The sequence below is a fragment of the Callithrix jacchus genome, chromosome 9 (assembly GCF_049354715.1).
Source record: "Callithrix jacchus isolate 240 chromosome 9, calJac240_pri, whole genome shotgun sequence".
Taxonomy (NCBI): Eukaryota; Metazoa; Chordata; class Mammalia; order Primates; family Cebidae; genus Callithrix; species Callithrix jacchus.
The window spans coordinates 68,688,096-68,710,366 of record NC_133510.1 but is presented as its reverse complement, the minus strand read 5'-3'; the positions used below and the strand labels follow the sequence as shown (position 1 = coordinate 68,710,366).

The 22,271-nt window shown below is 38.6% G+C and overlaps 2 protein-coding genes and 1 pseudogene across 4 annotated transcripts in view; 1 reads left to right on the top strand and 2 right to left on the bottom strand.

The window, feature by feature from the left end:
- The window catches only part of TMPRSS12 (transmembrane serine protease 12), a 40,596-nt gene extending 22,773 nt beyond the window's left edge, over nucleotides 1–17,823 (top strand). The window contains exons 4-5 of one of the 2 annotated variants that reach the window (XM_002752417.7): nucleotides 13,875–14,017; nucleotides 17,215–17,823. In XM_002752417.7, the coding sequence (XP_002752463.4) occupies nucleotides 13,875–14,017; nucleotides 17,215–17,466 (395 nt within the window). In that variant the 3' untranslated portion in view covers nucleotides 17,467–17,823. The remainder of the gene's footprint in view (nucleotides 1–13,874; nucleotides 14,018–17,214) is intronic. The other variant, XM_035256781.3, reaches the window with a different exon arrangement.
- The window catches only part of LOC100399071 (natural resistance-associated macrophage protein 2), a 130,867-nt gene that overhangs the window by 6,771 nt on the left and 101,825 nt on the right, over nucleotides 1–22,271 (bottom strand). The gene's annotated exons all lie outside the window — the stretch shown is intronic.
- Nucleotides 15,979–17,048, bottom strand: LOC100407678 (ER membrane protein complex subunit 2 pseudogene; annotated as a pseudogene).

The window sequence follows — 22,271 nt, the reverse complement described above, 5'->3', positions numbered from 1 at the left end:
ATCCAAAAAAACGATACAAGAAATGAAGGGAGAAATATTCAAGGAAATAGATAACAATCAAATAACAATGAAAACTTCAGGAAACATGAACACACTTATAGGAATGGAAAATGCTCTGGAAAGTCTCAGCAACAGAATTGAAAAAGTAGAAGAAAGAAATTTAGAGCTTAAAGACAAAACGTCTTTGAATTAACCCAATCCAACAAAGACAAAGAAAAATAATAAGAAAATATGAACAAAGCCTCCAGGAAGTCTGAGATTGCGTTAAACAACCAAACCTAAGAAGAACTGGTGTTCCTGAGGAAGAAGAGACATCTAAAAGTGTGGAAAACATATTTGGGGGAACAATCAAGGCAAACTTCCCTGGCCTTGCTAGAGACCTAGACATCCAAATAGAAGAAGCACAAAGAACACCTGGAAAATTCATTGCAAAAAGATTATTGTCTAGGCACATTGTCATCAGGTTATCTAAACTTAAGGTGAAGGAAAGAATCTTAAGAGCTGTGAGACAAAAGCACTAGGTAACGTATAAAGGAAAACCTATCATATTGACAGCAGACTTCTCAGCAGAAACCTTACAAGCTAGAGGGGATTGGAGCCCTATTTTCAGCCTCTTCAAACAAAACAATTGTCAGCCAAGAATTTTGTATTCAGTGAAACTAACCATCAAATATGAAAGAAACATAGTCTTTTTCAGGCAAACAAATGCTGAGATAATTTTCCACTACCAAGCCACCACTGCAAGAACTGCTAGAAGGAGCTCTAAATTTTGAAACACATCAAAACAGAACCTCTTTAAAGCATAAATCTCACAGGACCTGTAAAACAAAAATATAACTTCAAAAGCACAAACCAAAAACCAAGGTACAAGGCAAAAAAAAGCATGATGAATGGAATGGTTCCTCACATCTCAGTACTAACATTGAATGTAAATTGCCTAAATGCTCCACTTAAAAGATACAGAACTGCAGAAGGGATAAGAACTCGCCAACCATCTGCCACCTTCAAGAGACACACCTAACAAGGACTCACATAAACTCTAAAGTAAAGGGGTGGAAAAAAGCATTTCATGCAAATAGACACCTAAAGAAAGCAGAGGTAGCTATTCTTACGTCAGACAAAACAAACTTTAAAGCGTTAGCAGTTAAAAAAGACAAAGAGGGACGTTATATAATGGTAAAAGGCCCCGTCCAACAGGAAAATATCACAGTTCTAAACATATGCACCTCACAGTGGAGCTCCCACATTTATAAAACAGTTACTAATAGACCTAAGAAATGAGACAGCAACACAATAATAGTGGTGAACTTCAGTACTCCGCTGACAGCACTAGATGGATTATCAAGACAGAAAGTCAACAAATGGATTTAAACTATACCTGGGAACAAATGAACTTAACAGATGTATACAGAACACTGCATCCAAACTGCAGAATACACATTCTGAAAGTGCATGGAACTTTCTCCAACACAGACCATCTGATAGGCCACAAAATGAGCCTCAGTAAATTTAAGAAAATTGAAATTATATCAAGCACTCTCTTGAAGCAACAGTAGAATAAAACTGGAAATCACTCCAAAAGGAACTTTCAAAACCATGCAAATACATGGAAATTAAATAAGCTGCTCCTGAATAATCATTGGGTCAAAAACAAAATCAAGATGGAAATTAAAAAATTATTCAAACTGAATGACAGTAATGACAAAACCTCTGGGATTCAGCAAAGGTGGTGCTAAGAGGAAAGTTCATAACCCTAAATGCCTATATCAAAAAGACGGAAAGAGCACAAACGGACATTCTCAGGTCATACCTCAAGGAACTAGAGAAACAAGAAGAAACCAAACCGAAACCCAGCAGAAGAAAGGAAATAACCAAGATCAGAGCAGAACTAAATGAAATTGAAACAAACAAAAATACAAAAGATAAATGAAACAAAAAGCTGGTTCTTCAAAAAGATAAATAACATTAGCAAGATTAACCAAGAAAAGAAGAGAGAAAATCCAAATAAGCTCAATAAGAAATGAAACGAGAGATATTACAACTGACACCACAGAAATACAAAAAATGATTCAGCGCTACTATGAATAGTTCTGCGCATATAAACTAGAAAACCTGGAAGAGATGGATGAGTTTCTGGAAAAATACAACCCTCCTAGCTTAAATCAGAAAGAGTTAGGGTACCCTGAACAGAGCAATAACAAGCAGCAAGATTGAAATGGTAAATTTAAAATTACCAACAAAAAAAATCCAGGACCAGAGGGATTCACAGCAGAATTCTACCGGACATTCAAAGAAAAATTGATAGCAATCCTTTTGACAGTATTCCACAAGACAGAGAAAGAGAGAGCTCTTCCTAATTCATTCTGTGAAGCCAGCGCCCCTTAATACCAAAACCAGGAAAGGACATAATTAAAAAAGAAAACTACAAACCAATATCCCTGATGAACATAACACTAACTAAAACACTTAAAAAAATACCAGGTAACTAACTCCAACAACATATCAGAAAGATAATCCACTGGCCAGGCATGGTGGCTCATACATGTAATCCTAGCACTTTGGGAAGCTGAGGTGGGCAGATCACCTGAAATCAGGAGTTCGAGACCAGCCTGGCCAACTTGGTGAAACCCTGTCTCTATTAAAAATAGAAAAATTAGCTGGGCATGGTGGTGGGTGCAGGAGAATTGCTTGAACCCAGGAGGCAGAGGTAGCAGGGAGCCAACATCATGCCACTGCACTCCAGCCTGAACAACAGAGGGAGACTCCCTCTCAAAAATAAAAAATAAAAAAAAAAGGTAATCCACCATGATCAAGTGGGTTTCTTACCAGGAATGCAGGGATGGTTTAACATACACAAGTCAGTAAATGTGATACATTACATACACAGAATTCAAAACAAAAATCACATGATCAGCCCAATAGATGCAGAAAAGGCATTTGACATAATCCAGCATCGCTTTATGATTAAAACTTTCAGCAAAATCGGCATAAAGGGATATACCTCAATATAATGAAAGTTATCTATAGAAACCCATAGCCAACATAATACTGAATATGGAAAAGTTGAAAGCATTCCTTCTGAGAACTGGAAGAAGACAAGGATGTCCACTCTCATCACTCCTGTTCAACGTAGTACTGGAAGTCCTAACCAAAGAAATCAGACAAGATTAAAAAAAAAAGGGTATCCAGATCGGTTAAGAGGAAGTCAAACTGTCACTGCTGACAATATGAACATTTACCTTGAAAACCCTAAAGACTCCTCCAGAAAGCTCCTGGAACTGATAAAAGAATTCAGCAAAGTTTCCAGATACAAGATTAACGTACACAAATCAGCAGCTTTCCTATATACTAACAGCGACCAAGTGGAGAATCAAATCAAGAACCCAACCCCTTTTTTTTTTGAGATGGAGTTTCACTTTTGTTACCCAGGCTGGAGTGCAATGGCGTGATCTCGGCTTACCGCAACCTCCACCTCCTGGATTCAGGCAATTCTCCTACCTCAGCCTCCTGAGTAGCTGGGATTACAGGCACACGCCTCCATGCCCAGCTAATTTTTTGCATTTTTAGTAGAGACGGGATTTCACTATGTTGACCAGGATGGTCTCGATCTCTTGACATTGTGATCCACCCGCCTCGGCCTCCCAAAGTGCTGGGATTACAGGCTTGAGCCACTGCGCCTGGCCTAACTCAACCCTTTTTACAATAGCTGCAAAACAAAACGAAACAAACAAACAAAAAAACCCACTTAAGAATATATCTAACAAAGGAGGCAAAAGACCTCTACAGGGAAAACTACAAAACACAGCTGAAAGAAATCATAGATGACACAAACAAATGGAAACACATCCCATGCTCATGGATGGGTAGAATCAATATTGTGAAAATGACCATACTGCCAAAAGCAATCTACAAATTAAATGCAATCTCCATCAAAATACCATCATCATTCTTCACAGAATAGAAAAAACAATTCTAAAATTCATATGGAAGCAAAAAAGAGCCCACATAGCCAAAGCAAGACTAAGCAAAAAGAACAAATCTGGAGGCATCACACTACCTGATTTCAAACTATAAGGCCATTACCACCAAAACAGCATGGTACTGGTATAAAAATTGGCACACAGACCAATGGAACAGAAGAGAGAACCCAGAAATAAACCTAACTGATCTTCAACAAAAGCAAACAGAAACGTAAAATGGGGAAAGGACACCCTTTTCAACAAATGGTGCTGGGATAATTGGCCAGCCTCATGTAAGAGAATGAAACTGGATTCTCTTTGCTCACCTTATACAAAACTCAACTCAAAATGGATTAAAGACTTAAATATAAGACATGAAAGTATAAAAATTCTAGAAGATAACACTGGAAAAATCCTTCTAGACATTGCCTTAGGCAAAAATTTCATGACCAAGAAACCAAAATAAAATGCAATAAAAATAAAGACAAATAGCTGGGACTTAATTAAAGAGCTTTTGCACGGCAAAAGGGACAGTCAGCAGAGTAAACAGACAACCCACAGAGTGGGAGAAAATCTTCACAATCTATTCATCTGACAAAGGACTAGTATCCAGAATCTGCAAAAAACTCAAACAAATCAGCAAGAAAAAAAACCAGTCCCATCAGAAAGTGGGCTAAGGACATGAATAGATAGACAATTCTCAAAAGAAGATATACAAATGGCCAACAAACATATGAAAAAATGCTCACTAATATCAGGGAAATGTAAATCAAAACCACAATGAGATACCACCTTACTCCTGCAAGAATGGTCATATCAAAAAATCAAAAAAAACAGTAGACGTTGACAAGGATGTAGTGATGAGGGAACACTTCTACACTGCTGGTAGGAATGTAAACTAGTACAGCCACCATGGAAAACTGTGGAGATTCCTTGAACTCAAAGTAGGCTAGCATGGTGGCTCACACCTGTAATCCCAGCACTTTGGGAGGCCAAGGTGGGCGGATCACAAGGTCAGAAATTTGAGACCAGCCTGGCCGACATAGTGAAACCCTGTCTCTACTAAAAATACAAAAAATTAGTCAGGTGTGGTGGCAGGCATCTGTAATCCCAGATACTCAGGAGGTTGGGGCAGGAGAATTGCTTGAACTCGGGAGGCGGAGGTTGCAGTGAGCTGAGATTGTGCCACTGTCTGCATTCCAGCCTGGGTGACAGTGAAAAAAAAAAAAAAAAGAGAGAGAGGAAAGAAAAGAAAGAAATTAATGGCATTTGCAGCGACCTGGATGAGACTGGAGACTATTATTCTAAATGAAGTAACTCAGGAATGGAAAACCAATCATTGTGTATTCTCGCTGATATGTGGGAGCTAAGCTATGAGGATGCAAAGGCATAAGAATGACACAATGGACTTTGGGGACTTAGGGGGAAGAGTGAGAGAGGGACGAGGGATAGAAGTCTATGAACAGGGTGCAGCATATACTGCTCAGGTGATGGTTGCACCAAAATCTCACATATCACCACTAAAAAATTCACTCTTGTAGCCAGACACCACCTATATCCCAATAACCTATGGAAAAATTAATAAAATAATAAAGCCAGAAGACAATGAAATATCACCTTCAAAATGCTGAGAGAAAATAACTATGAACCTACAATTGTGTATCAGGCAAAACTATCATTGGCGAATATCTGTGAACAAAAAGTGAATTTACTACCAACAGTCCTTCACCAAGGAAGTAAAAGAAATATCAGAAAGAAAGTAAATGATGCTAAAAGGGAGGTATAATATGAAGAAGGAACAGAAAAAGACATGGGTAGTACATAGGCAAATGTAAATAAACATTTGCACAACAGTGGTCCTCACTTGGGCATAATTTTGCCCCTAAGGAATATTTGGTAACATATCTGGAGAAAATTTTGGTTGTTAAAACTGGGCAAAAGGATAAGTTTACTACTGGCATCTGCTCAGCATCCTTCAGTGCACAGCATAGTTTCCCACCTCCCACACAAAGAACTGTTTGGCCTAAAATGTCAATAGTGGCAAGACAGAAACCTTAGCATCAAAAACAATGTCTAAGTTGTGGGAGGAAAGCAGGTCTTTCAGGAGGGGTGACCAGAGTTAAAGTGGTTTCAGGTCCCTGTATTATTCAGGAGAAGTATTTAACTGATCAACATTATATTTGTTACACATAAATGGTCAAAGTTTAGTAACAGCAATAAATTCCTAAAAGGAAAAAAATTACGATAACTGGTTAAAGAAGAAAAGAATATCTGAGTAGACCCATACCAAGCATATAAATATCAGTGGTAATTTTAAATCTGTCCATTAAAGCAGCCAAGCCCATATGACTTCACAGGTGAAATGTCTCAAATATTTAAGGAAGAGACAGTTCTAATATTATGCACTCAGAAAATAGAGGAGAAGGGAGTATTTCCCAGATAATTATGTAAGCCTAGTATTATTATCCTGACACCAAACGAAAGACATTACAAGAAAACTACAGAGAAACAGCTTTCATGAATAAAGACTCAAAAATCATCAACAACATGTTAGCAAACTGAACACAGCAACATATAAAAGGATTATACACACTACCTAGTGGAATTTCTTCCAAAAATGCAAGTTTGGTTTTATATCTGAAAATCAATAAAATAATATAAAACCTATAGTAATAAAAGATTAAAATGACAAGATCACTGCCAATGATGTGGAAAATATATTTGATAAAATCCAACACCACTCTAAGTTTAAAAATCATCAAAAGAAATAGCAGCAGGAAGTCCTAGCCACAGCAATCAGGCAAGAGAAAGAAATAAAAGGTACCCAAATAGGAAAAAAACGCAAAGTATCTCTCTTCACTGATGGTATGATTCTATGCCTAGAAAACCCTGAAGACTCCACCAAAAGGCTCCTGGAACTGATAAATGACTTCAGTAAAGTTCCAGGATACTAAATCAATGTACAAAAATCAGGAGCATTTCTATACATCAATAATATTCAAGTTGAGAGGCAAATCAAGAATGCGATTTTATTTACAATAGCCACACACACACACACACACACTTCATAGGAATACATCTAACCGAGGAAGTGAAAAATTTCTATAAGGAGAACTACAAAACAGTGCTGAAAAAAATCATAAATGATACAAACAAATGATGGGAAAACATTCCATGTTCATAGACAGGAAAAATCAGTATCATTAAAATGTCCATACCGCCCAAATCAATCTATTTAATGATATTCCTATCAAGCTACAATGTCAGTTTTCACAGGACTAGAAAAAAACTGTTCCGAAATTTATATGGAACCCAAAAAGAGCCCAAATAGCCAAGGCAATCTTAAGCACAAAGAACAAAGCTGGAAGCATCACATTACCGAACTTCAAACTATAAGACTACAGTAACGCCAGGCGTGGTGGCTCCTGCTATAATCCCAGCACTTTGGGAGGCCAAGATGGGCAGATCACTTGTGGTCAGGAGTTCGAGATCAGCCTGGCCAATATGGTCCCAACCACGTCTCTGCTAAAAATACAAAAATTAGCAGGGCATGGTGGCACACACCTGCAATCCTAGCTATTTGGGAGGTTGAGGCAGGAGAATCAATTGAACCTGAGAGGGGAAGCTTGCAGTGAGCTGAGATCATGCCAATGTACACCAGCCTGGGCAATAGAGCAAGACTCCATCTCAAAAAAATAAAAAAAACCTACAGTAACCAAAACAGCATGGTATTGTTACAAAAACAGACACATAGTCCTACTGGTTTGACCCAGCAATCCTATTACTGGGTGTGTATCCAACGGAATATAAATCATTCTACCAAAAAGTCCTATTGGTCTTTGTCTGTTTTTGTAACAGTGCCAGAAATAAAGCCACACACCATCTGATCTTTGACAAAATCAATGGGGAAAGAACTTCCTATTCAATAAATGATGCTGGGATAGCTGGCTAGCCATATGCAGAAGAGTGAAACCGGAACCCTATCCTATCACCATATGCAAAAACTAACTCTAGATGGGTTAAAGACTTAAATGGAAGGCCTCAAGCTGTAAAAATCCTAGAAGAAAACCCATAAAACAATTTTGGACATTGGCCTTGGGAAAGAATTTATTACTAAGTCCTCAAAAGCAATTGCAACAAAAATAAAAATTGACAAGTGGAATCTAATGAAACTGAAAAACTTCTGCAAACTATCAACAGAAGAAACAGATAACCCGCGGAATGAGAGAAAATGCTTGCAAACTATGGATCTTACAAAGGTCTAATGTCCACAGTCTATAAGGAATTAAACAATTGAACAAGCCAAAAACCAGTTAACCCCATTAAAACATGGGCAAAAGACATGAACAGATACTTCTCAAAAGACATACAAGCGGCCAACAACAAACATATGAAAATATGCTCAACATCACTAATCATCAGAGAAATGCAAATCAAAACCAAAAAGAAATACTATCTCACACCTATCAGAATGGCTGTTGTTAAAAAAAAGCCAAAAATCACATACTGCCAAGGCTGCAGAGAAAAAGGAATGCTTATACACTGCTGATAGGAATAAAATTAGTTCAGCTCTATGGAAAGCAGTTTGGAAACTTCTCAAAGAACTTAAAACAAAATCACCATTGGACCCAGCAATCCTATTACTGGGTATGTATCCAAAGGAGTATAAGTCATTCTACCAAAAAGACGCATGCACTCCTACGTTCATCCCAGCATTATTGGCAATAGCAAAGACATAGTCAACTGAGGTGCCCATCAACAGTGGACTGGATAAAGAAACTGTGGTACATATACACCATGGAATACTGTATAGCCATAAAAAAAAACAGAATCATGTCCTCTGCAGCAGCATGGATGGAGCTAGAGGCCATTATCCTGAGTGAATTAACACTGGAACAGAAAACCAAATACTGCATGTTCTCACTTAAAAGTGGGAGCTAATTAGTGGGTGCTCATGAACATAAAGGTGGTAACAATAGGCACCAGGGTCTACTAGAAAAGGATGGGGGCCAGGTGCGGTGGCTCACGCCTGTAATCCCAACACTTTGGGAGTCCAATGTGGGCGAATCACTTGAGCTTGGGAGTTCGAGACCAGCCTGACCAACATGGAGAAACCTATTAAATAGAAACTCTACTAAAATAACAAAATTAGCCAGGCGTGGTGGCACGTGCCTGTAATCCCAGCTATTTGGGAGGCTGAGGCAGGAGAATGGCTTGAATCCAGGAGGCAGAGGTTGCAGTGATCTGAGATTATGCCATTGCACTCCAGCCTGGGCAACAAGAGCAAAACTCTGTCTCAAAAAAAAAAAAAAAAAAAAAAAGGTTGAGAGGGAGAGGGCCAAGTGCTAAAAAACTAATTTGGAGATACTATCCTCAGTATATGGGCGCTGAATGAGTTACACTATCTGATTTCAAAACATATTATAAAACTACAGCAATCAACACATTGGTATAAAGACAGACCTGTAGGGGCTGGGAGTGGTGGCTCATGCCTGTAATCCCAACATTTTGGGAGACCAAATCAGGAGAATTGCTGGAGGCCAGGAATTTAAAGACCAGCCTATGCAATACAGTGAGCCCCCATCTCTGCAAAAATAAAAATAAACCAGGTGTGGTGACGTGCAGCTACTCAGAAGGTTGAGGCAGGAAGATCACTTAAGCCCAAGAGTTTGAGGCTGTAGTGAGCCATGATCATGCCACTGCACTCCAGCCTTGGGTGACACAATGAGTCTATCTCTAAAAAAAAAAAAAAAATGTAATTTTTAAAAGATCAATCTGTAGATTAATAGAGCACAATATGGAGGGGAAAAAAACTCTATATTTACGGTCAATTGATTTTCACGACAGTGCCAAGGCAATGCGATGAAAAACAAATAGTCTTTTCAACAAATGATGCTGGGACAACTGGATATCCATATGCCACGAAAGAAAACCCTCAGAGCTTTGCCCCATACTGTATTCAGTAGTAATACAGTCTGAATGTTTGTGTCCATCCAAAATTCATATGTTGAAATCCTAACCCCCAAAGTGATGATATTAGGAGGTAGGGCCTTTTAGGAGGGCAGAGCTCTCATCAGTGAGATTAGTGCCCCTATAAATGAGGCCCTGAAGAGCTGCCTTGTCCTCCCACCATGTAAGGATACAGCTAGAAGTCATAATTTTTGAACTAGAAATGGCCCTAATCAGACACTGAATCTGCCAGTGCCTTGATCTTCAGCTTCAGCATCCAGAACTGTGAGAGATATATTTCTATTGTTTATTAAGCAACTGTTTATAAGCAGTCTGTGATATATTTTAGCAGCATAAAGAGACTCAGAGAAATAATTAACTTGAAATGGAGCACAGAACTAAGTATAAGAGCTAAAATTATAAGATTTCTGGGCCGGGCGCGGTGGCTCACGCCTGTAATCCCAGCACTTTGGGAGGCCGAGGCGGGTGGATCACGAGGTCAAGAGATCGAGACCATCCTGGTCAACATGGTGAAACCCCGTCTCTACTAAAAAAAAACAAAAAATTAGCTGGGCATGGTGGCACGTGCCTGTAATCCCAGCTACTCAGGAGGCTGAGGCAGGAGAATTGCCCGAACCCAGGAGGCGGAGGTTGCAGTGATCGGAGATTATGCCATTGCACTCCAGGCTGGGTAACAAGAGCGAAACTCCATCTCAAAAAAAAAAAAAAAAGACTTCTACAAAAAAGCTAAGAGAAAGTCTTTGAGTCATTGGGTTAGGCAATGATTTCTTAGGACACCAAAAGCACAACCATTAATAAAAACAAAAACAAATTGGACTTTACCAAAATGTAAACATGTATGCTCTTCAAGAGCTTAAGAAACAGGTATGCTCATTTCTTAAGCGTGAAGCTGCAGCTGGGAACTGATTACAAGTGGGCACAGGAGGACTCTGTGAGGTGAAGAAAATACTCTAAAACTGGATTGATTGTGGTGCTGCTGTAAATTTACCAGGATTCATTCATCTGCATTCTTAAAATGTGTGATATTTATGTTATGAAAATTACACCCTAATAATGCTGTAAAAAATGACAAAAGGGTACATTTTTTAACATCACACATTTGGAGAATTAACACATACTACTAAATAACTCATATGTCACAGAGGAAATCATAATAATTTTAAATACTTAGAATTGGACAATAATGTATATGCTACATAGCAAAACTTGAGACCCGAAACAGAGGTAAAACATAAAATTTAAAGTTTTAGAAATATATATATTTAGCTTGAATCATATATGGAAGAGCAAATATTTGACCAAATATTGAAGAATAAAGTCTGAACACTATGAATTTAAAGTCTAACTTTTTAAAAGTCTAAATAAACATTGCAGTGGCCAAGCACAGTGGCTCACATCCTAAATTTTGGGAGACCAGCGTGGGAGAATTGCTTGGGCAGCAGAGCAAGACTCTGTATCTCAAGAAAAGAAAAAAAAAAAAAAAAAGAGGCCAGGCATGGTGGCTCACACCTGTAATCCCAGCACTTTGGGAAGATGAGGTGGGCGGATCATGAGGTCAGGAGTTTGAGACCAGCCTGACTAACATGGTGAAAGCCCATCTCTACTAAAAATACAAAAATTAGCTGGGCACAGTGGCAGGCGCCTGTAATCCCAGCTACTCGGGAGGCTGAGACAGGAGAATTTCTTGAACCCGGGAGGAGGACGTTGCAGTGAGCTGAGATCACCCCACTGCACTCCAGGCTGGGTAAAAGAGCAAGCTTCCATCTCAAAAAACAAAACAAAACAAAAGAATATTATAGCCAGGTATGGTAGTACATGTCTGTAGTTTCAGCTACTATGGAGGGAGACAAAAAAGAAAGAAAATTACAGAAAACCCATAGAAAGCAGAAAGAAAGAAAGGAAAGAAAGAAAGAAAGAAAGAAAGAAAGAAAGAAAGAAAGAAAGAAAGAAAGGTAAGCTCAGCAATTAATGAATAGAAAATAAAGATAGAGAAAACCAACAAGCCAAAATCAAGTTTTTTGAAAAAACAAAAAACCACTGGTAAGATTGGTGACAAAAGGAAAGAAGGCACAAATACAAATTAATTTTATCAACTAACATATAGCACAATACTTTTTAAAATGTTATGCTGTAGGCCAGGCGCAGTGGCTCATGCCTGTAATCCCAGCACTTTGGGAGGCCAAGATGGTTTGATCATGAGGTCAGGAGTTTGAGACCATCGTGGTTAATATGGTGACACCCCATCTACTAAAAACACAAAAATTAGCTAAGTGTGGTGGTGTGTGCCCATAGTCCCAGCTACTCCAGAGGCTGAGACAGTAGAATCTCTCAAATTCGGGAGGTGAAGGCTGCAGTGAGCTGAGATCATGCCACTGCACTCCAGCTTAGGTGACAGAGTGAGACTCCATTTAAAAAAAAGAGGTATGCTGTAGTTTTAGTACTTAGACAAAATTAATAAATTGCTTTGTAAATAACCAAAACTGAAATGAATAAATTGACAAAATATGAAAACGGTAATTAACCAAAACTGACCAACAAGAAATGGAAATCCTCTGTAGTCCTATAGAGTGTAAAGGAATTTAATCAGTAATTAGATTTTTTCAAAAATTAAAAACCAAAACCACAACTCAGAACAAGTGAGTTCTACCATAATATCAGAGGCAGATTATTTAAATCCTATACATATGCTTCCAAAGGATCCAAAAAGAAAGAATACACTCCAATAATTCAGTGTATGATAATAATAATATTCTTGATGCCAAATTCTAATCATAGTATAAGAAAGCCCAATATCATAAAGGCAGGCATTCCAAACAAATTATTAACGACACAATAAATCTATAAAGTATATTATAGAATTGATGGTCAGGTACAGTGGCTTACATCTGTCATCTCAGCACTTTGGGAGGCCAAATTGAGGCCAGGAGTTCAAGACCAGCCTGAACAACATACTGAGACACTGTTTCTACCAAAACAAAACAAAACAAAACAACAACACTAAAAAATTATCTATGCATACTGGTTCACACCTGTATTCCTAGCTACTCAAGAGGCTGAGGCAGAAGGATCACATAAGCCCAGGAGGTTGAGGCTACAGCAGCCTATGATTGTGCCACTGCACTAAGCACCAGCCTAGGCAACAGAGCAGGACCCTGACTCAAAAAAATAATAGAATTAATCATAACCAAATTAGATTTATCTCAGGAATTCAAGGGTGGCTTAAAATGAGAAGTCAGCCAGGTGTGGTGGTTCATACCTGTAATCCCAATACTTTGAGAGGCCAAGGCAGGAGAATCGCTTGGGCCCAGGAGTTCAAGAATGGCTGGGCTGGGTGTGGTGGCTCATGCCTGTAATTCAGCGCTTTGGGAGGCCAAGGTGGGTGGATCACTTGAAGTCAGGAATTTGAGAACAGCCTGGCCAACATGGTGAAACCCCATCTCTACTAAAAATACAAAAATTTGTCGGTCATGGTGGTGAGTGCCTGTAATCTAGCTACTCGGGAGGCTGAGCAGGAGGATCACTTGATTCTGAGAGGCAGAGGTTGCAGTGAACTGAGATCATGCCACTGCACTGCAGCCTGGGCAACAGAGTGAGACACTATCTCAAAAAAAAGAAAAAAATTAGCTAGGCATGGTGGTGCGCACTTGTAATCCCAGTTACTCGGAAAGCTGAGGCACAAGAATTGCTTGAACCCAGGAGACAGAGGTTGCAGTGAGCCAAGATCACATTATTGTACTCCAGCCTGGGCAATAGAGTGAGACCCTATCTCAAAAACAAACATGTAGGTAAACATTCTTCTACAGTCTTCCTAGGCATACATACATATTCATACGTAATTATTGAATCAGTCACCTTGGGAAAAAAAACCTATAAAAGACTAACATTTTAAATCACTGTAAAACTGTGTGTGCTCCAAAATAACTTACTGGTATTTTTTGTTAACAGGTAATGCTACAGATATTTTACAAGATGCGCAAGTGCATTATATTTCTCGAGAGACATGTAATTCTGAGAGGAGTTATGGGGGGATAATTCCCAACACTTCATTTTGCGCAGGTGATGAAGATGGGGCTTTTGATACTTGCAGGGTAAGATCAAATAGTTTTCCTTTAAAATATTTTCTGAAGCCAGAAGGGAACTTGTCAAACAAGGCCTTTGATAACTTTCTGGTGGTCTTAATTATCAGGCCTAAAAATACTAAATTATTTTTTCTTCCTTTTAAATATTTCAATAATCCAAATCTTCTTGGTTCCCGATTCCTTGGTTTCTACTATCATCAGGTTAACCTCAGGCAGAATTTACCTTGACTCCTTTTTTTTAATCATTAACTTTGAGATAAAATTCACCTAGTTAAAAGTGTACAGTGCAATTTTTTTTTTTTAGGGGGATAGTCTCACTTTGTTACCCAGGCTAAAGTGCAGTGATGCAATCTCTGTTCACTGCAACCTCTGCCTCCCAGGTTCAAGCCATTCTCATGCCTCAGCCTCCTAGGTAGCTGGAATTACAGGCACACGTCACCACGCCTAGCTAATTTTTTGTATTTTTAGTAGAGACAGGGTTTCGTCATGTTGACCAGGCTGCTCTCAAACTCCTGACCTCAAGTGATCTGCTCACCTTGGCCTCCCAAAGTTCTGGGATTACAGGTGTGAGCCACTGTGCCCAGCCTGTTACTTTTTTATAGCCATCCTTGTGGGTGTGATGTGGTATCTCACAGTGGTTTTAATTTGTATTTCCTTAATGACTAATGATGTTGAGCATTTTTGCAAATATTTATTAGCCATTTATATGCCTTCTTTACAGAATGTCTATTTGAATCCCTTGCTCATTTTTAAATTGAGTTGTCTTTTTATCACTGAGTTGTAAATGTTTTTCATATATTCTGGTACAAATGTCTTACTAGAGATATAATGTACAAAGTTTTTCTCCAATTCTGTAGACTGCTTTTCACTTTTCTGAGGTTATCATTTGCAGCATAAATGTTAATTTTTTATGAAGTACAATTAATCTATTTTTTGTTTTGTCTCATGCTTTTTTACTCTTCCTTTATTCCTCTTTTCTTCATTATTTCCAAATCTACTAGTCCTTCACTTGACTTCCCCGTGCTCTCACCTGTTACTACGCAGTCTCATTTCTGCAATCTAAACTTTATCTTTCCTGTGTCCTTTTCCTTAAAAATCTTGCTGAGTAAAGTAGTAAAGAATCCAGTCCAACTGCATTGCATTCCTAGGCCAAACCTCATCATCAAAAAAATCATTATTCCATGCCTGCCTTATACAGAGATTTGGAAACCGTTATCTCAGTGTCCTTGTTGTTCTGAGCGCATTGACAGGCCTTAGTAACAGTGTTTGGGTGCACTCATAATTTTGTGTAGACTATGAAAGTGACCTGTCATTTATAACACTACTGAGAGGTGTCACCATTTATGCTCATTTTGCTGCACTAGCCAATGTCAACACTTAGAAACATGTCGTCTCTGGCAAGATGCCAGTTTACTCCTCTCCCTGGCAAGCAAATCACACACATGCCTAAAAGAATCCTTCACACATCTTAAATTGACACTTCCCACACACAGTATTAAGCAATAGTCTAATAATAGACAACTTTTACAATATTTTACACATTTCCAAAATTATATTTCTCCTGAGTAATTGTATTTAAAAATCTAAACATTTTGATGTATAGTATTCTGGCTCAAAACTAGGCAGATGGGAAATTTATCTCCCAGCTGTATGAGTCCTCCAAATACCTGGGCAAAACTGAATTCCTCCTGTTTGAGTTGGAAGATTAAACTCAAAATCTTTTTTTTTTTAAATAAATCATCATGGCTTATTTAACAAGGTTATTCTGCATTAGTGTGTGTGTGTGTGTGTGTGTGTGTGTGTGATATGAAGAAACTGATGTACAATCAGTAAGTCTTAAATCGCTCTTCCATGGGTTTCCCCCATCTTCCCACTTAGCAGTAAAAGGCATTTTTACGTTTATATAAACACATTCCTTACAACTGCCTTCTTAACAGAGAATTACTGTAGTATATAAATAGCACTGGGCATTTAGTAAGTAAGTTACAGGCCAATAAGTTCAATTGTGCAGTTGTGAAATCTAATGTCGAAGAGTCTTTGAAACCTTAAGACTGGGTGATCTGTAATTTTTCCAACATGTCTTCGACTGCATTAAGGAAATATTTGGTTTCCTTCTTGCTTCGACCTGCAAACTGATAAGCTCTGTCATTTGACCAGCTGCCCAACTAGCATATTTCATGTTGTCCTTTTTCGTTTTTGCACTTGCTTTTGGATTAGAAGCAATATGACTTGCCAACATAGGAAGCCCAAACAAAGCTCTCACATTTCTGTTGCGCACAACACTTTCTTGAAAGTTCGAGGTTTTCAAGTCCACCTTGGGTATATTTAACTTCAGCATACTGCTGACAACAGTGGTTGTGTGGATTAGTCATCATTAGTTCCTCTAAACAAAAGGCTGCTTTTGCATAGTCATGTTCATTGATATAATGTTCTGCAAGTTCATGCCAGGCTTCTTGGTCTCCAACAAATTGTTCCAGACGCTCATTCAGTTCCCGAACGGCCTCCACGTTTTTCCCCTGGGCTTTTCGAACGGCAATCTTAACGCTTTCTTGCAGCGGTGTTAGTTGGATCTTCTTGTAAAATCCTATCATATAGCTGGATAGCATCATCATGTCTTTCCATGGCTTCAGATCTCATGCCTGTTAATCGCTTGACTCTGTGACTGCCAGGGAACTGTCTTAACTCTTGAAGATAAAACAGTGCCAAGTCATCCCGACCGTAGTCTAGAGCAGCAATCATCACCTGTTCATATATCATCCAAATAGCATCTCCAAGCTTAGAAGCATATTCATTAATTAATTCTTCTCCAACTTCCACAATTTGCTCAGTATCTCATGAGTTTTCTTCTCTCCATTTTCTCATTTTATCTTGCATTTCAGTTCTTCACAGGCACTGGTAGGCCACTATTGTCAGGCAGGCAGGCCACTATTGTCTTTCACTCAAATTCATGTATTTTCCTCATCTGCTTGGCCCTTGGGTTTAGGACTCCAAATACTTCCCAAGTGACATCGTAAATCTCCGAGACCTTCGCCATCTTCCCAGAACCTCAGGTTAAGCTCCAAATCTATTGATCTTTATAAGTTGGGAGTTTCTTGAAAATGTGTATCTATATAAATATATGTTTGATGTAAATACTTTATTGCAGCGTTACTATTGCTTGAAGAATACTAGAAGTAACAAACCCTATTTTGGGACTTTTTTGACAGGGTGATAGTGGTGGACCATTAATGTGCTACTTACCAGAATATAAAAGATTTTTTATAATGGGAATTACCAGTTACGGACACGGCTGTGGTCGAAGAGGTTTTCCTGGTATCTATCTTGGGCCGTCCTTCTACCAAAAGTGGCTGACAGAGCACTTCTTCCACGCAAGCACTCAAGGCATACTGACTATCAATATTTTACGAGGCTGGATCCTCATAGCTTTATGTTTTGTCATCTTACTAGCAACAACATAAAGAAATTCTGAAGACTTTAGTATCTTTATTTTGCATTGTGTCCCTTCCTATTTTCTATATAATGAAAACCATTTATTCTTCTAGCAATTAATTGCCTACATTAGAGTTCTCATGTGAACATTTTATGGGCTGTAAGTATTGTGACAGATACACAATTGTAACTTTGGCACTGAATCCCGTACTTCCTTGATTGTTTTATAATCATAATTCTGTATCTGGAATACTCCTGGAGTTTGTACAGAATATTCAGTTAAACATATATTTTATGTGTATAAATGCCAAATAAAAATTTATCGTGAAAATGGAAGCTGTTATTTGGTTAATCAAACTCTTTTCTTCTTAGATTTTATTCTAAAACGTTTGTATGATTTTTTAAATTATAATCTTGTTTCCAATATTCAAAGTATATTTTGAGAAACAAGTATTTACCTGTTATTTAAATTCTAATAAAAATCGAGACCATCCTGGTCAACATGGTGGCTTTCACCTGTAATCCCAGAACTTTGGGAGGTCAAGGTGGGCAGATCACTTGAGGTCAGGAGTTCAAGACCAGCCTGGCCAACATGGTGAAACCCTGTCTCTACTAAAAATACAAAAATTAGCAAGGCATGGTGCGAGCCTGTAATCCCAGCTACTAAATTAGCAAGGCATGGTGCGAGCCTGTAATGCCAGCTACTCGGGAGGCTGAGGCACAAGAATCACTTGAACCCAGGAGGTGGAGGTTGCAGTGAGCCAAGATCACACCACTGCAGCTTAGGCGACCGAGCTACATTCAGTTTCATACACACAAAACGAAATAAAAGAAAAGGTTGATTGAATTGTATCTACTATTAGTCAACTCTCATTTCCCTTGAACTTAGATGAATCCATTTAGCAAAGGACAAACAGTTATTTTCTTCTCCTTCTTTTGACATTCAACCAGCTAAAACCAAGTGTTTTTGGTTGTTGTTTTGTGTCAACCTAATTTCAGGATTTAACTGAAATTAAGCATGAATTTCCCATGTATTAGTTTCCTTCATTATTGGTTTAACACTAGGATCATTGTTTATTGGTTAAATATTTGGTTAATATTGTTTAATATTAATAGTATTTAATATTGGGTTAATATTGTTAATATTGGGATATTGTTTATTGGTTTAATATTGGGTTCATTATTGGTTTAACATGCAAGGGCTAGATGACTATGATTTTCATAGACTAAGCAACACCAATGGAATGTTGGTTGTTCTTTCTTGAAAGAGCTCCCAGTTTATCCACAGACAAGGTCTCATAGGTGGTAATGCTTAAATAGCAATTAACACAATGCATTAGTCTTTTCCTATTTATACTACCTGAATATCACTCAGATTCACTTGATAGCTCCGAATGTTAATGAAAAGACATTCTTCTAAAATGTAGGACAGTATTAGGGAAGAAACCTCTGCTTTTCACTTTAAAGGCATCTTCTAATCACTCTTTCGGTTTACATTTCTTATTTATTTATTTTGGAGGTGGAGTCTGTCACCCAGGCTGGAGTGCAATGGCACAATCACTGCTCTCTGCGGCTTTGATCTCCTGGACTCAAGCAATCCTCTCACCCCCACCTCCTGCATAGCTGAGACTACAGGTGCACGCCACGACATTCAGCTTTTTTTGTATTTTTTTGTAGAGACGGGTTTACCATGTTGCCTAGGCTGGTCTTGAACTCCTGAGCTCAAGTGATCTCCCCATTTCAGCCTCCCAAAGTGCTAGGATTACAAGGGTGAGCCACCACTCCCAGCCTAGGTTTACAATTCTATTCTTCTTTTTTTTTTTTTTTAATTCTAATCTCATGACAGATTAGGTTACATTTCTGAGCTATTATCTGCTATTGATGCTTTTGCCCAGCTTAGTTTACTATGTCAGCCAGCTGGAATCCAATTCTAAAACTTCTTTCTACCACAAGAAACTATCAGAGTGTAAACTTCAGAAATCTAAGCTAGACTTTGTTTTAACTTTTGTCTTGTTTTAACATTGTGTGTGTGTTTTTTTTAAGAAGCTCTGTCACTCAGGCTGCCTAGAGTGCTGTGACAAGATCATAGCTTACTACAGCCTTGAACTCCTGGGCTCAAGCAATCCGCTGGTCTCAGCCTCCCAAATAGCTAAGACAATAGGCCCAGACCACCATGCTTATCTAATTTAAATTTTTCCAAGACACAGGGTCTCACAATATTGGCCAGGCTGGCCTTAAACTCCTGGTCTCCAGCCATCCTCCCACCTCAGCCTCCCAAGGTACTGGAATAACACACATGTACCAACTTGCCTGGCCTTTGTCTCCATTTTTACTGTTATTTAGTATCTATAAAAGTTTAGATGATTATTAATACCTATTTACAACATTGTGATGATTACTGAAGTTGAATATATGAATTTCTTGACATTTAAAAGATGCTCAGTAACTGGTTTCTAAGATATTAATATCCCACCCATGATTTACATACTACTCTTTCTGATTACATAGATCATTATCCTATTGGATATCTCATATATCATCCCCAAAATATAACTGAAACAAAGGATCCTTTTCTGCTTACAAATTCAAAATTTTTAAGTACACTATTTTTTAAAATAAATTTATTTTTATAATTCCCCAAATATGATATCCTCATTATTTAAACTGAGACAGGGCCAAGCATGGTCTCATGCCTATAGGCTCATGCCTATAATCCCAGCACTCTGGAAGGCTGAGGCAGGTAGATGGCTTGAGTCAAGGAGTTTGAGACTCCTGTGTGAAACCTCATCTCTACAAAAAATGCAAAAATTAGCCAGGCGTGGTGGCATGTGCCTGTAGTCCCAACTGCCTGGGAGCCTGAGGTAGGAGGATCACTTGAGCCCATGAGGTCAAGGCTGCAGTGAGCCATGATTATGCCACTGTACTCCAGCCTGGGCAACAGAGACTCTGTCTCAAAAATAAATAAATACATAAATAAAATTGAGAAAGCACAGACACGTAGAAAGAAAATCAGCTGGGCATGGTGGCTCACACCTGTAATTCTCAGGGGGCTGAGGTGGGGGCAGATTGCTTGAGCGCAGGAGTTCAAGACCAGCCTGGAAAACGTGGCAAAACCCCATCTCTACAAAAAGAATTTAAAAATTAGCCAGGTGTGGTGGCATGCCTGTAGTCCCAGTTACTCAGGAGGCTAAGGTGGGAGGATGGCTTGAGGCCAGGAGGTAGAAGTTACAGTGAGCTGAGATCATGCCACTGCACTCCAGCCTGGGTGACAGAGCCAGACCTTGCCTCAGAAAAGAAATGAGAAGAAAGTCATCCATAACCCTACTATGCAAAGACAGCTGCCATGAAATCCTACCTTTTTCAGTTACTATAACGGGTATTTTTACAAATCACCTCCCAAAGGCCCACCTCCTAATAGTATTGCATTGGTGATTAGCTTTCCAACATGAAGTATAGGTGGCCACAGACATAGTACTTTTTAAGTACAAATCATAGTACTTTTTAAGTAAAATTTGAGGCGTTAAGTCAAAACCACAGATTGAACACAGTTCTAGCCACCTTCCTGTTCCACATTCTAAGATGAGAGTAATTATATTTATTTTAAAATAAGTAACAGTATTTCCTCAATCTGTCCACTGGAAAGGCCTAAATGCAGCGAACAAGCAATAATACCATGTGCCCTAGCACCCAGATTTTAGTGTCTCAACGTCACTCCCCTATCAAAGGATCCAAGGCTGCTTGGAGATGTGAATGATTTCAGGCCTGGGCAGGAAACATATGAGATCAATCTCAGATAAATCTTTTTTTTATTGCACTTTTTAGGCACATCAGATAAATCTTTGATAACATGGAAGTATCAAAAACTAGATGGTAAAACTGCCTTTAAAATATTGAAAACAGTCACTAGAAGAGAGGGGAAACAAATTATGTATTATGATATAATAATATTATTTTTTTTTCCTTTAAAAAATTATTATTTTTTTAAAGATGAGGTTTCACCATATTGGTCAGGCTGGTCTTGAACTCCTGACCTCAGGTGATCCGCCCACCTCAGCCTCCCAAAGTGCTGGGATTACAGGCATGAGCCACCGCGCCTGGCTTATGATGATATTATTGATTGACTTTTCAGATACAGCGGCAGCTAGCAAAAATCTGAGTGACATACTCAAAGTGCTAAAAGAGAAAAAACAACTGTTAACACAAAATTCCATCCAGAAAAATTACTCTCCAAAAAATCAAGGTGAACAAAGACATTTTCAGATAAATGGAACTGAAAGAATTAATTTTCAGCAGACTTGCATTACAAAAAAAAATGCTGGCTGGACACAGTGGCTGTAATCCCAGCACTTTGGGAGGCCAAGGCGGGTGGATCACCTGAGGTCATGGCCATCATGGCAAAATGCCATCTCTACTAAAAATACAAAAATTAGCCACCTGTAATCCTAGCTACTCGGGAGGCTGAGGCACAAGAATCCAGGAGGTGGAGGATGCAGTGAGCTGAGATTGTGCCACTGCATTGCAGTCTGGACAATAGAGTGAGACTCCATCTCAAAAACAAACAAACAAAAAACAAAAACCTATCACACATGCTGTCTACAAAACACATTTTAAACATAAAGACACAAATGGGTTGAAGTTTAAAAGTTGGAAAGAGTAAGCATAAGAAAGTATAAAGAATGGCTAAGTGCATATCAGACAAAATTGACTTTAGGACAGAGAAGGTCACCAAAGGCAAAGAGGGACACTTCATAATAAGAAGATGAATATATCAGGCAGCTATGACCATATAAATACACTCATGCCTACTAACAGCCTCAAAATATGTGAAGCAAAA